This window comes from Mandrillus leucophaeus, unplaced genomic scaffold (assembly GCF_000951045.1).
Source record: "Mandrillus leucophaeus isolate KB7577 unplaced genomic scaffold, Mleu.le_1.0 Scaffold20, whole genome shotgun sequence".
NCBI classification, from domain to species: Eukaryota; Metazoa; Chordata; class Mammalia; order Primates; family Cercopithecidae; genus Mandrillus; species Mandrillus leucophaeus.
The window spans coordinates 1,123,338-1,136,523 of record NW_012102032.1 but is presented as its reverse complement, the minus strand read 5'-3'; the positions used below and the strand labels follow the sequence as shown (position 1 = coordinate 1,136,523).

Here is a 13,186-nt window from a genome sequence, read left to right as displayed (position 1 = left end):
GTACCGTGGTCAAAAGCCCAACCCTTAGGAGTTTCAGAGAACAAATTCAATGTGGAAAATCCTGCAGTATTTAGAAAATTGGAATTGGTTCTCTAATTAAGGGATGATTAAATCTGTGATCCTTTTTGAAGACATAGCACTACTATCTTGACACAGCTCTGGAAGTTGAAGATTTGTGAAGATGAGCCTGGATACATGGGAATTATTCTAATAAGCTGAGATCTTTTAACAAACATCTTGGGACAAAACGAACGTGGAAAGACTTATCCTTCCTAGTTAAGAGACTATGATCTTTTGATCTCCGATCCCACAGTCACCTGTCAATGCAACACTTAGAAGCCATTTCAGATACCTTCTTAAGATTGCAGCTATCTGTGGATGGGGTCTGAACCATGCTTCAGCTTGCCCTATTCCCTTACCTCGTATTGATCTTGTCCCTAATTTTGTGCCCCAGTCTGCCTGCTGCTTTAGTGAGTTCCAATCTAAATTAATTCCATTGTTTGTACATTTTTTGATTTTGCTGTTTTGCAATTACCTTTTTTCTGGTCCTTGCCATTTGACCATGCCACTTGCTTAATTTTATCACAACCCCAATTTATCTACACCATAGAGAAACTAATTTAATGTCTCTTAGTATTTGTAGGCAGGTCTAAGAGCGAAGCCTACACTGGTTAATAACTTCCCACCGGTTTTGAAGATCATCAGTGCAATTAAACCAATGAACACTTTTTAAAGGATGTAATGCCTGGAAGTAATATAACTGGCATTGAAGCGGAAGACAATACAAAGAAAAGCCATGGTTCTTGCCTTCAAATAGCTTACTGTCTAGTGAGGGAGACAGCAATAGAAGCAATTAAATACAATGTAAGTTTAAATTGGAAAACAAGTCCAAGAAGCACCTGGTTATACAGAGAGAAGAGTACCCAGATGAGAATAGGGAAGACTTCATAAAGCAGTCGGAATGGGAGGCCAAGGCAGGAGGATTGCTTGAAGCCAGGAGTTCAAGACCAGCCTGGGCAATACAGTGAGACCCAGTTTCTTAAAACAAACAAACTCAAAATAAGAGCAAATGTTTATATAGTATCATATACCAGGTACAGGTACTGCTCTGAATGCTTTACATATATTAACTCATTCTAAACTATTTTAATATATAACTATAGATGGAAGAGCATAAGTCAAACACAAAAGCCTAACTCATAAATTCTTTCTCATCTGTAAAAGAGGTTAGACAAATATTATTATCTCCTTCTCAGAACTGATCAGAAAACTATCTAGAGTAGACTGATTGGAGAAGTAAGCCAGGTGGCAGAACAGAGATACCCAGAAACAAGATCTTTTACTATGTTTATTCTCTGTACTACAAAAAGTTAGATTATGGAGCCACTTTACCTACCTATAATTGTGCACTTACATTATTTTACTTATAAATCTCAACAAGTAATACAGGATTTGTTTCCCATTCAAACACGATAAGTATTTGAGAGTGTGTTGCTATAGACACAAGGAAAGTATAAGAGAAAGAAAGGGCTACTTTCCCCAGCCACAAGCACAGGAAAAAGCCCTAAGCCCTTGGGTAGAGGCAACAAAAGCAGGAGTTTAGTATTTCATCCCAGAATCCAAGAGAATAATCTCCAATTATACAGGTAGGGAAGACAAGACACTTAGACCATTTGTCTAATGCTATGGAAGGAGCTGGTATTGAGCAATGGATTAAATCTAATTCAGCTAATATATTTGATCAGATGCAGTTAGAATAACTTTTCAGGTTTGGACTGAGGGACTCAGGTTGCTAAATAAGCAGGAGGTAGAACGCTTGGCTCTGATAATTGTGGTTAATTTGGAACTACTGTATCCTGCCTATAACCAAGCAAGCTGTCATTTTGAAACCAGGGCCAGCCCTTCATTTCCATTCACAATGCTGTGAACCTCTGAGGCATACAAATTAAAGCTGGCCACTTATGGAGATCTCTTTGGGACCACTTATATGAAATGACGAACAGGGTTAAATTCTAAAAAATTAAATCCAAAGAGATTTCCCAGAAGTTATGCATAAACCGTCATTAGGTACATTTTCCATTTTGAATTCTTGTGGATAGGAGCCAATAGGATAGTGAGGCCAGCATCACATACTGCAATATGTTCGGCACTTAAATGCTTTGTATTTGAATCTTTCATATTTTTGGCTGGGCATAAAGCAGCATCTTTCAAGCCAAGTAAGAATAATACTGAAAGAGAGAAAACTTAGGTTAAAAAAATACCTATTTTATTTTTTATTATTTATTTCTTTATTTTTAGTAAAATCTTTAATTTCAAAGTAGAGAAATTTTCTAGACAACATGAAGGTTTAGCAATTTTCTAATGAAAATCAGAAATTCATTTGGGATAACGGAAACTTTAAAAAAATTCACCTAATTTGAGGATGGTGAAATACGACAATTTCAAATAAAACAATTCTCTTTCTTATGCTACATGCCAATGAGCCAGTTCTATGGAAGTCGCTTGTTGGACTTTATTTTGTTAAAAGTTAGTTAGAACCTTCCTCTGATTGCAGTTCTAAACAATTTTTAACATAATTATCTGAAATTGAGTAAGGCAGAGAGCTTTTGAGATCTTTTTTTTTTCCCCTGATGTTGTTGAATCTTAACAGATGATAAAACATTTTCAAAAAGAGTTTAAACAAAATAATCGAAGTAGAATACTCCTATCAACCAAGTCAGTAGCCTTTGCCACCAGCTTTAAGTGTGTGTCTCTTCTTCCAGGCAGACATAGCTGGCATTGAGAATGAAGAGAAATGCTACTGTCTATTCATGGAACTCCTGGGATCTAGAAAAATAACAATTTTAATAAGACACTAGAATCATGTGATGCTTCGACACCTATCCCCAAGATTTTATTGCTTGAGAAGAAAATATATGTATCTTCTGCTTTGGAAGAAATATATATATTTCTATGCTTCAGACCTAAGCAGTTTTGCAAAGAGAGATGATATGAATACATACTTGCAATAGCTTAAAAGCCAGTTGAGAAAGTAATATAAATTGGAAGGGATGGAAGGGTGATGTGTCTTCTTTCTATGTTGCTTTGTTGTTGCTCACTCTGAGAAAGCGAGACCTACGTAACGTCCTTGGAAGGGTGATGAATTGAGAAAACTGTCTTCTGGTAGATTTCTGAATTTCAGTGTAATCACGCTGGGGTGGCGGGGAAGCTTTCCATCAGCAGTCGCTTTACAGACCCAGTGAGTTATCAGGACACAGACTCTGGCATCTCCTTAGACAGACATCCAGGAAACAAACAAGGGATAAAGAAAAGCTCGCAAGCAAGCACTTCGGATGCCAGCCGCCCCGGTCCAGCCCTTATTCTATTCCTCTTCACTGGTTACGTTAAAGGAAAAATCGGATACCATTGAAAAACAAAATCCTCATGACCTTCATACATTGAGACTTTATAAACGGAGGTGGGGATTTCAGAGCAATGACAGGAGTTTTAATAAAGGAAAACAGAATACCAAACTAGGAATTTTAAAATCGAGGAAATGCTCAGTGTTGATGAAAGGTACGGCTGTGGAGATTTAAGGAACTGGAGGGAACTGATTTCCCATGGAGAGTCCTCGAGCCTCTGGAAGCATTCTTTCCCTGGCATTGATGTTGAACACGATCCCATTCTTTTTTTCCTTTCTTGAAATTCCTGGCAGAATTTCTGATTTGGCAATTGGGACTAATTACATTCTCTTGTTCACTGCAATTCAAAAACTGCGTTTCATTTTAAAACACAAAACTTATGCCTATCCAGAATTACTGTATTCCCACTATGAACCAATTTGCTGTCATTAGGTTTAAATCAAAAGATATCTGAGTCATATAATTTTAGTTCAAATAGAAATTTCATGACTAAAGTTTAATTTCTCAAAAGATGATGATGCCAATCAGTTCTCAGCTCCTGGAATTCAAGAGACAGAAAATTCACTCGGCCTGGCTACAGCTCACTGGAAAACGCACTGGGATTTTGATTCGTTTTGTTTTCTTTACTTTCACATTTGCCCAGGTCAAGTTAGGCAACATGGGGTAGGAAGAAGAGAAAACAGGGAGTCAGGGAAATGTGGGCTTTCTTCCAAAGTTTCCAAAGTTTGTCACTTACTTAGCCAAGTGACATTGGACAAATTGTCTAACATTACTGAGCCTCAGTTTTGAAGTTCATATAATGGAGAGAATAATACCTATTTTACATTCTTCATAGGCTAATTGTGAGATCAAAACAAATCATGTGATGGAAAGGTGTATGTAAAGAATAAAGAAGAGTCAGGCTGGGCGTAGTAGCTCATACCTGTAATCCCAGCAGTTTGGGAAGCCAAGTCAGGAGGCTCACTTGAGCTCGGGAGTTTGAGAACAGTCTGGGCAGCAAAGTGAGACCTCCTAGCTACTTAAAAAAAAAAATTAGCTGTGCATGGTGGCTTGTGCCTCCAGTCCCAGCTTCTCAGGAGGCTGGGGAAGGAGGATTGCTTGAACCTAGGAGATTGAGGCTGCCGTGGGCCAAAATCAGTCCACTGTACTACGGCCTGGGTAACAGAGTGAGACTCTGTCTCAAAAAGGAAAGAAAAAAAAAAAGAGAATAACGAAGAGTCCAGGTAAAAAGTCTACTCCCAGATGCAAAGGTAGAGATGGCTATTAAATAATCGCTGCCAGGAAAACAATCTGTTAGTGCCATTTCTTTACTTATTAATTTCCAATGACTTCTTTTTGACTAGAGGATAAGTTGGAAACACTTTATCAGGGCATAAAAAATCTTCAATAAATTTTATGGCTTATCTTTCACCTTTTTCACCTTCTCCTACACAGACATTCGTCAACCTTCTTAATCTTCCGCAAGCAAACCACACTCATTCATGTTGCCAAATCTTTGCTCATGCCATTCCTTCTGCCTGCCAGGTACATTTTTACTGTCTGTGAAGACTCAGATGGAAGACTGGATAAGAAAAGATGGCATTTAAAAAAGCCTGGCCAGGCACAGTGGTTCATGCTTGTAACCCCAGCACTTTAGGAGGCCAAAGCAGGAGGATCGCTTGAGCTCAGGCACTCAAGACCAGCCTGGGCAACACAGTGGGACCCCATCGCTACAAAACCAAAATACAAAACATTAATTGGGCACGGTGGCAAGGGCTGGTAGTCCTAGCTACTTGAGAGGCTGAGGTGAGAGGATTGCTTCAGCTCGAGAAGTCAAGGCTGCAGTGGGTCATAATGGCACCACTGCACTCCAGCCTGGGTGACAGAGTGAGAGTCTGTCTCCAAAAAGAAAAAACAAACAGACTCAAACGGAAGGCCATAGAGAGTAGTGGCTCCGCGTGGTTGGAGTAAACTAGAGGTATTTCAAATTTGTGATCTGTTTGTTGTTAGATTGCGCAAGTTAATTTATTTATCTGGACCTCAGTTTCTTTATCTGAAAAACTGGAAGTATAATGTCTAGCTCATAGGATTGTTGTAAAAATTATACGAAATGATATAAGTAAAGAGCATATTATAATGTCCCATACATAGTAAGTGGTCAATAAATGGTAGCTATTTTTATTACTATATTGAAATGTCTCCTTTTCTATGAAAACTTTCCTGATGCCCCCAGGCAGAGTTGTCTCTTTAGCTTCATAGCACTTTTTAAAAACATACTCTAATAACACTATGGGAACATATCATATATGGCCCTTGAAATGCCATGCCTGTTCTTTTATTGATTGATTGACAGTCTTTTTATGAATTATAATAACTTCAGAAAAATGCTGAACTGTAAATGCACATTATCACAGATAACTATGAAGTGAAACTCATGAGACCACCTGTGCTGGATCATTTTATTTCAAACTGATTAACCTGGGAACTGTGTTTCCCAGAGTCCCCTTCCAGGCATGGCCACAACAGCAGCTTGTGTGAGATTTGGGAGGCAGAGGTGAAGCAGCAGCCCTTCTCTCTGTAAGTTGCTGTGGCGGGTGTGGACACAGACAGATGCACAAGTCTCACAGGGTCCAGGTGTCCTTGCTCTTCTCTGTGCCACACACAACTCTTCTTCCCAACAGCAGTCCCAGGCTCATGACCAGATGTTTGGCTGCAGACCCACAGAAGCAGCAGCTGCCCACAGACTCCTTCGCTAGCCAAAGGAGTCTGTGCAGTCTCATTTCGGCAGCTGGATGCACTTGGTTTCTCAGTTGGATCAATTGGTGACTCCACTGGTCCTTCAACTTCCTCTTGAGGTGTTACTTCCCCCAGCTCCTCCCACAGTGGTGTAAGGTCTAATTCCTATAATAAATCCCTTATCCTATGACTCAAAGAGGTTCTGCTTCCCTGATTGAGCTGCAACTAAATACACCATTATCCAGGTCAAAAACTAGAACATCACTGGCACCCCAAAAGTCCCCTTTATGTCCCTTTCTGATCACACTCCTCTCTTTTCTCCTAGAGGTAATCGTGATCTGACTTTTATGATAATCATTCTCAATTTTTCTTTCCTTCTTTCTCTTTATTTTATTTTTTTAAGACAGAGTCTTGCTCTGCCACCCAGGCTGCAGTGCAGTGGTGTGATCTCAGCTCACTGCAACCTCTACCTCCCGGGTTCAAGCAATTCTCTTGCCTTAGCCTCTTGAGCAGCTGGGATTACAGGCATGCCACCACACCCAGCTGATTTTTGTTTTTTTTTAGTAGAGGTGGGGTTTCACCATGTTGGTCAAGCTGGTCTTGAATTCCTGACCTTGTGATCCTCCTGCCCTGGCCTCTCAAAGTGCTGGGATTACAGGCGTGAGCCACCACACCTGACCAACAATAAGTTTTTTAAGATTTATTAATGTGGCTGTGTGCAACCTAGTTTACTAATTTTCACAGTATGCCACAATTTATATCTTCTATTCTTTTTAAATGGTTTGTTTATATGTCTCTGTTTCTCATTTGATGAACAGAAACTGTGTCTTACCTATCTTTGCATGTTCCTCCCATTTAACATGCTCAACCCAGCATATAGCACAGGATTTGCCTATCTCAGCTAGGACTTCAACACTGAATTACAACTCTATTGTGTTTCTTTAGTGATCATTTTCTTCCTTCTATGCAGCACCTATTCCAAATCTTTTCCATCATACATAAACCTTTAACTCTCTTGCCTTCCCCTCACTCTCAGCAGACAGCTTCTCTAACCTCTTAGAAAAAAATAAATGTCACCAGATAGGAACTCCTTTGACTTTGTGCTACCAAACCTAAAAACCTACCTGCACCCAAATCCATATTTTTCTTCTTTCCTCCTATTACAATGAAAAGGATGTCTTTCTTGCTATTCAAGATTAATCGTTCTATATGTGCCATGGATTTCATTCTTGCCTCCTTGGAACCTTCACTGATCAACTTCGCTCTTTCATTTGTATTTAACTACTCCTTCTAGAATTTAAACATGCTCAGGTCTCTTCTTAGGAAGAATATGTGTTTACCTATCTGCCAACTATAATTATGTCTTCAGCTACTGCACTGTCTCCTCCCGCACAGTTAAACTTCTTGTAAGAGTACTCTGATTTAATCCAATCTTTCCATTTCTTCAATTCCTACTTCTCAGCTCACTGCAATCTAACTGCCTTCTGAACCATCCCCTGTAACTGAAGCAAAAACTCTCTTAACGTATATTTAGCTAACATAATACAAATTGACTGATACTGTCTGTTGCCTTTATAAAACATATAGGCAGTAGCACTATAGCTAACGTGCTATTGCCTAGTACATACATGGATTTTTGTTTTTTGGTTTTCTTTTCTATGGATTTTTGTTTTCTCTATGTAGTTATAGGCTTACCAAGAATCAGTTGTGTTTATTTAACCTATTTATACCGGGCATTCTTATTACTATAATTATGTAATTTAACTGATTATTACATATACTCATTATATAACTGTTATATGAAATGTAAATAGAAAAAATAAAATAGTTGTTTCTGTGCAAATTAAATTGAGTGGTTTGGAAAGATTTACAATTTTCCACTGAATTGGGGTGAGCAAGAAAAGATCGAGGGAACATAAATATCTAGGATTCTGCATTCAGACTGCTTCATGAGCACCTTTGAGTTCTTGGTCTATTTTAAATAAAGTAAAACAGGGAATGAGAGACACTACCTTTATGGATATGATTTATGTGAGAAAACTGAGGCTGAATTCCAATAAACAGATCATACTCAAAGAAAGGTTCAGGGCTCCTATCAAAAGATTGGCAAATAAAGGTACAGTGATATGTTTTCAGTTAAAATAGCATGTTAAATAATGTAAATTTTAAAAAATGATTCCCCAATTTAGTCACTTTTTCAATGAACTGACCATTAAACAATTCCCAAGTGCCACTCACACCACACCACTCAGACCACGTCACTTACAGTTTCTAAATCCAATAGATCCTTTCCATTCCAACTTGACTTGACCTCTTGGCAATAGGTAACACCGTCGACAAATGTCTTTTTAAATGCTCTCTTTTTGCTTGCCTCTGCCACAGGCGCGGCTCACGCTCTTGCTCTCTCTCTTTCTGCCGCCATCTTGCTTCCGCGTTCCCTGCACAAAATGCCGGGCGAAGTCACCGAAACCGTCCCTGCTACAGAGCAGGAGTTGCCGCAGCCCCAGGCTGAGACAGGGTCTGAAACAGCATCTGACAGTGGTGAATCAGTACCAGGGCTTGAAGAACAGGATTCCACCCAGACCACCACACAAAAAGCCCAGCTGGCGGGAGCAGCTGAAATTGATGAACCAGTCAGTAAAGCAAAACAGAGTCGGAGTGAAAAGAAGGCACGGAAGGCTATGTCCAAACTGGGTCTTCTACAGGTTACAGGAGTGACTGGAATCACTATCCGGAAATCTAAGAATATCCTCTTTGTCGTCACAAAACCAGATGCCTACAAGAGCCCTGCTTCTGATACCTACATAGTTTTTGGGGAAACCAAGATCCAAGATTTATCTCAGCAAGCACAACTAGCAGCTGCTGAGAAATTCAAAGTTCAAGGTGAAGCTGTCTCAAACATTCAAGAAAACACACAGACTCCAACTGTACAAGAGGAGAGTGAAGAGGAAGAGGTCGATGAAACAGGTGTAGAAGTTAAGGACATAGAATTGGTCATGTCACAAGTAAATGTGTCGAGAGCAAAGGCAGTCCAAGCTCTGAAGAACAACAGTAATGATATTGTAAATGCAATTATGGAATTAACAATGTAACCATCTGAAAGCAACTTTTTTTGGTGTCTCAAAGGAGTAACTACAGCTTGGTTTGAAATTTGTGCTGTTTCTATCATAAAGTTACGACTTCTTACTGGAAAAGAAAAGAAAAGAAAAGAAAAGAAAAGAAAAGAAATGCTCTCTTTTTTTGGTCTCCAAGCACCGTACTCTCTGGATCTACCTTCTTCCCTAGCTTATTCTTCAGTTTCCCTTGTGGTCATCTTTTCTCCTACCCAGTTCTTAAATATTAGTGCATCTCAGGGGTCTTTCCGAGGCCTTGTGTTCTTTTCACTCTGCACACCCAACATAGTTGATCAGATTCATTCCTCTTGCTGATGATCCTCAAATGGTTTCAGTCCCATCTTTGTCCCAAGACACAGACTTGGATATCCAGCCACCTACATACCACCTTTCCTTGGATACTCTCCCAGCACCTCAATCACAGCGTAGCCAAAAGTATACTCATCATCTCTCCTCCACTGGATAACTAGAGCTCCTTCTGCAATGTCCCCAGCTCGGTGAAAGCCACCATCATACTCTTCATTCCCAAACCAGCTACTCAATACTCCTCCTTAACTCTTCCCTATCCTTTAAAATCTCTGACATCCAATAAATCTTCAAGTCCTATTACTACTACCTCCTGAGCATTTCTCAGATTCATGCACTTCTCTGTATCTCTACTGCCATCATCCTCTCCCAGATTTTCCTAATAACCTTCTAAACCATCTCTCTACCTCCAGTCTCTCTTCTCTCTGATCCAATTTGCTACCAGAATTGCATATCCCTTGTTTAGTGTATGAGCAACTGAAATAGTCTGAACTCTTCATGTGGCTTATTAGACCTCGTATGGTCTGGCCTCTGCCAGTCCTCTGCTATTCGCCTAAATGCTCTGGTCATACTGAACGTCTTTTAGTTCCTGCAACATCATGCTGCCTTGCCCTCAAGCGTTTACACATGTTGTTCCCTCTACCTGGAACATTCCTAGTCATCTTTCAAATCTCAGCTTCAAAATCATTTCCTCAGGAAAGTTTACCCTAATCCCTAGACTAGGTTAGGTCTCTCTGAAGTATGTTCTCATTATGCCTCTCTTTGCTGCAATTGCTTGTTTAGTATTTGTCTTCTTAATTGGATGAAGTCTCTACGAGAATAGTGGCCATGTCTTTCCTATTCACTGCTGGATTCCTAGCCCAGTTCCTATCGAGTAATAGGGACTCAATAATTGTTGAGCAAATGAATGAAAGAACAAATCGACAATAGCTAGTCCTCAGTAATTGTTTGTTGGATGAATAGTCTTAAAAACAAATATACTATTAAATGTAACCTGCTGTCCAGAGGAGAGTTGCCCTCAGCAAACTCACTGCCATGAGATATGTTATTCCAGAATCTGAAATTCTAGAGTTCTTTTTGGAATTGCCTTCATAACATGTGATATGTTCTCCTGAATACTCTAGATAGTGGCAAATATTCACACTTTGAGATTGGATTTTATTTTGGAAGCAGCAAAATCATTCAGAGCCAAAATGGGTGATCAAGCTGGGTAACTCCACCAGAGGTGAAAAATTAATTATGTGTGACTATAAATTAATGAGTCTGAGTTTTCTATATGGCTCATAAACTAGGTCATAAGGCAATTCCAATAGAGAAGTTCCCAAAGTGTTTTGATCTAATGCAGGATTGTTACAATGTTTGTACAGCTTCCTAAGGGAACTCCTTTGTAGGGGGTATTGCTCATTTAATGTATACAGTCAGACATTTTTCAAAAATCTTGTTTCTTTTAGACACACTTTTATGTACATATGAGCTTTCTCCAAGCTTCAGCAAAAGCATAATATGGTAGAGCCCATAAATTAGAAGCAAATGTTACTTATCATCCTCATTATTGTGAATACTTACAATAATACGCAAATTATTGATCATCAAAATTTGGCCACAGGTCACCACAAAACAAAGTTACTTTAGCCCACCTACTTCAAATACCTGCAACAAAATGTTATGAAATGTAGATAGTCCTGTGCCAACTAAGATAGTTCTCCAGGGTATCAACCACTGTGAGATTGGGTTGGCACTGTTCACTGAAGTTAATGAGTGAGTCCAAGGTTCACAGCACTGATGATGCCCTCACACTCTGGTCAGAAGCCTTGAAATATGTATTAATGGTCATAAGGGAAATCATGGTCAAGAACAGAACTAGAGAAATAAATCTACTAAAAGCAGCAATAATAGATCTCATTTAGATCCCCCACTATGAGCGAGAAATTATGCTAAGCTAAGCACTTAATATGCAGGTGTTATTTTTCATTTTAGAACACAAAGCTAAGAGAGGTTGATGAAACTCATTATCATACATCTCTCAATTAGAAGAGCTAGACTGAGAACCCATGGTCTACATGATTCCAAAGCCCATGTTCTTTCCACTTCACTCAAATTATGTAATGAACTGGAACGAGGCCACTCTCATATGCAAAAATGGTACATTTTTAGATCCCACCTCTATCACTGTATTTCTGTTTGTGCCCATTTTTTCAGCAGTGTCTCAGTCTTCTGGCAGCTTTACCTTCTTCAAAATGAGCATCAAAGTTTTCTGTTGGGTACCTTTTTCTCAACTTTTTACTATAATGTTGAGCATTTTCTGGCCGTGTTCTTGACTTTCCTTGAAGAGCTATGCCAACCTTCTAACTTCATTGCCCCCAAAGTTGTTACTCCCCATCCTTCTCAGATGATCTTCCCCATGGAAACTGATTTTCCATGATCTTTACTTCTTGTGGAATGGCAGGCACATTCTTGAAGGAAGGCACCAAGCCTTCCCTATGGGGAATTTTTCTTGCCACTTAATAATTGAGTCTGTTATGGGGAAGGGTGGGGTGGGGATGAGGGTCGATGGAATATTCCTAGTTACTAAATCTGATATCTGTATCTTGTTCAAGTACAGACTCCAGTGTGGATCTGGACCTTGCTACTGGACTCTGTCAGTCTCTAGGGAAGGCATCAGCTGCCATAACATTTTTATCATTTCTCTGTCTTGATTTTGCCATTATGTAGATGGAACCAAATTCAGTTACCACTTTTAACTAGGTGCCCTCGATGAGGTTCTTGGAGAGAAACATGATTCGTCTTGTGTAGGTAGGCTGGCACATTATCTCTGTTTTCCGGCTTAATAGTAGCAAAAAACTATGATGCAAGAGTCTTCAGTGCCCAGTGATAGGGAAGCATCCAGCTAAAGAAATTAGTAAGACCTTGTGCCATGAAACTCTGTGAATCCATTTGTTCTACCTGTTTACAAGTTAGCATGCTTTAACCTCATCTCCTTGTGCGTTGGACTTCATAGAGTTTATTTTAAGGTCTGTAGAGTATCCCTTGCCATTCATCGTGATTTAGTTAATTATGTATTATAAGCATCTCTTGAGTCACCTCTGCTCATACAGATCTTTTTTGGGCCCAAAAAATAATATAGAATTTTACAAGCCATCCTCTATTCTCAAAGATCCTCTTATATTGTAATGAGGAGGGTAAACACATGAAAAAAAAAACTTACCTAAGATAAATATTTCAAAGGATATAAGAAATAATTAGAAAGAAAACATCCAGGTGTGGTGGCTCACACCTCTAATCCCAGCTCTTTGAGAGGCTAGGTGGGAGGATCAGTTGAGCCCAGGAGTTTGAGACAAGCCTGGGCAGCATGGCAAAACCCCATCTCTATAAAAAATATGAAAATTAGCTGGGGGTGGTGGCATGCACCTGTAGTCTCAGCTACTCGGGAGGCTGAAATGGGAGGATTCCTTGAGCCTGGGAGGTCGAGGCTGCAGTGAGCTGTGATTCAGCTGCACTCCAACCTGGGTTAAAAAAATAATAATAAAATAAAGTAAAAATAAAAATAAAGAAAACATGCAACAAAGAGAATTATTAAGAGCCTCAAATTGTTATTTTAGCAGACCTCTTTTTATCCATGTGTTTATCTAACATTTTGCTCAGAGCAGCTTA

The 13,186-nt window shown here is 39.4% G+C and overlaps 1 protein-coding gene across 1 annotated transcript; it reads left to right on the top strand.

Annotated features, from left to right (window-relative positions):
• The first annotated feature begins 8,511 nt into the window (after positions 1 to 8,511).
• On the top strand, positions 8,512 to 9,340 carry NACA2 (nascent polypeptide-associated complex alpha subunit 2). The gene has a single exon (XM_011979157.1). The coding sequence runs from the start codon at positions 8,564 to 8,566 to the stop codon at positions 9,206 to 9,208; it is 645 nt and encodes a 214-aa protein (XP_011834547.1). The 5' UTR covers positions 8,512 to 8,563; the 3' UTR covers positions 9,209 to 9,340.
• Positions 9,341 to 13,186: the final 3,846 nt, after the last annotated feature.

Bases quoted from the DNA above. Each gene is read 5' to 3' on its own strand.
- NACA2 (XM_011979157.1), top strand. From the start codon at position 8,564: ATGCCGGGCGAAGTCACCGAAACCGTCCCTGCTACAGAGCAGGAGTTG.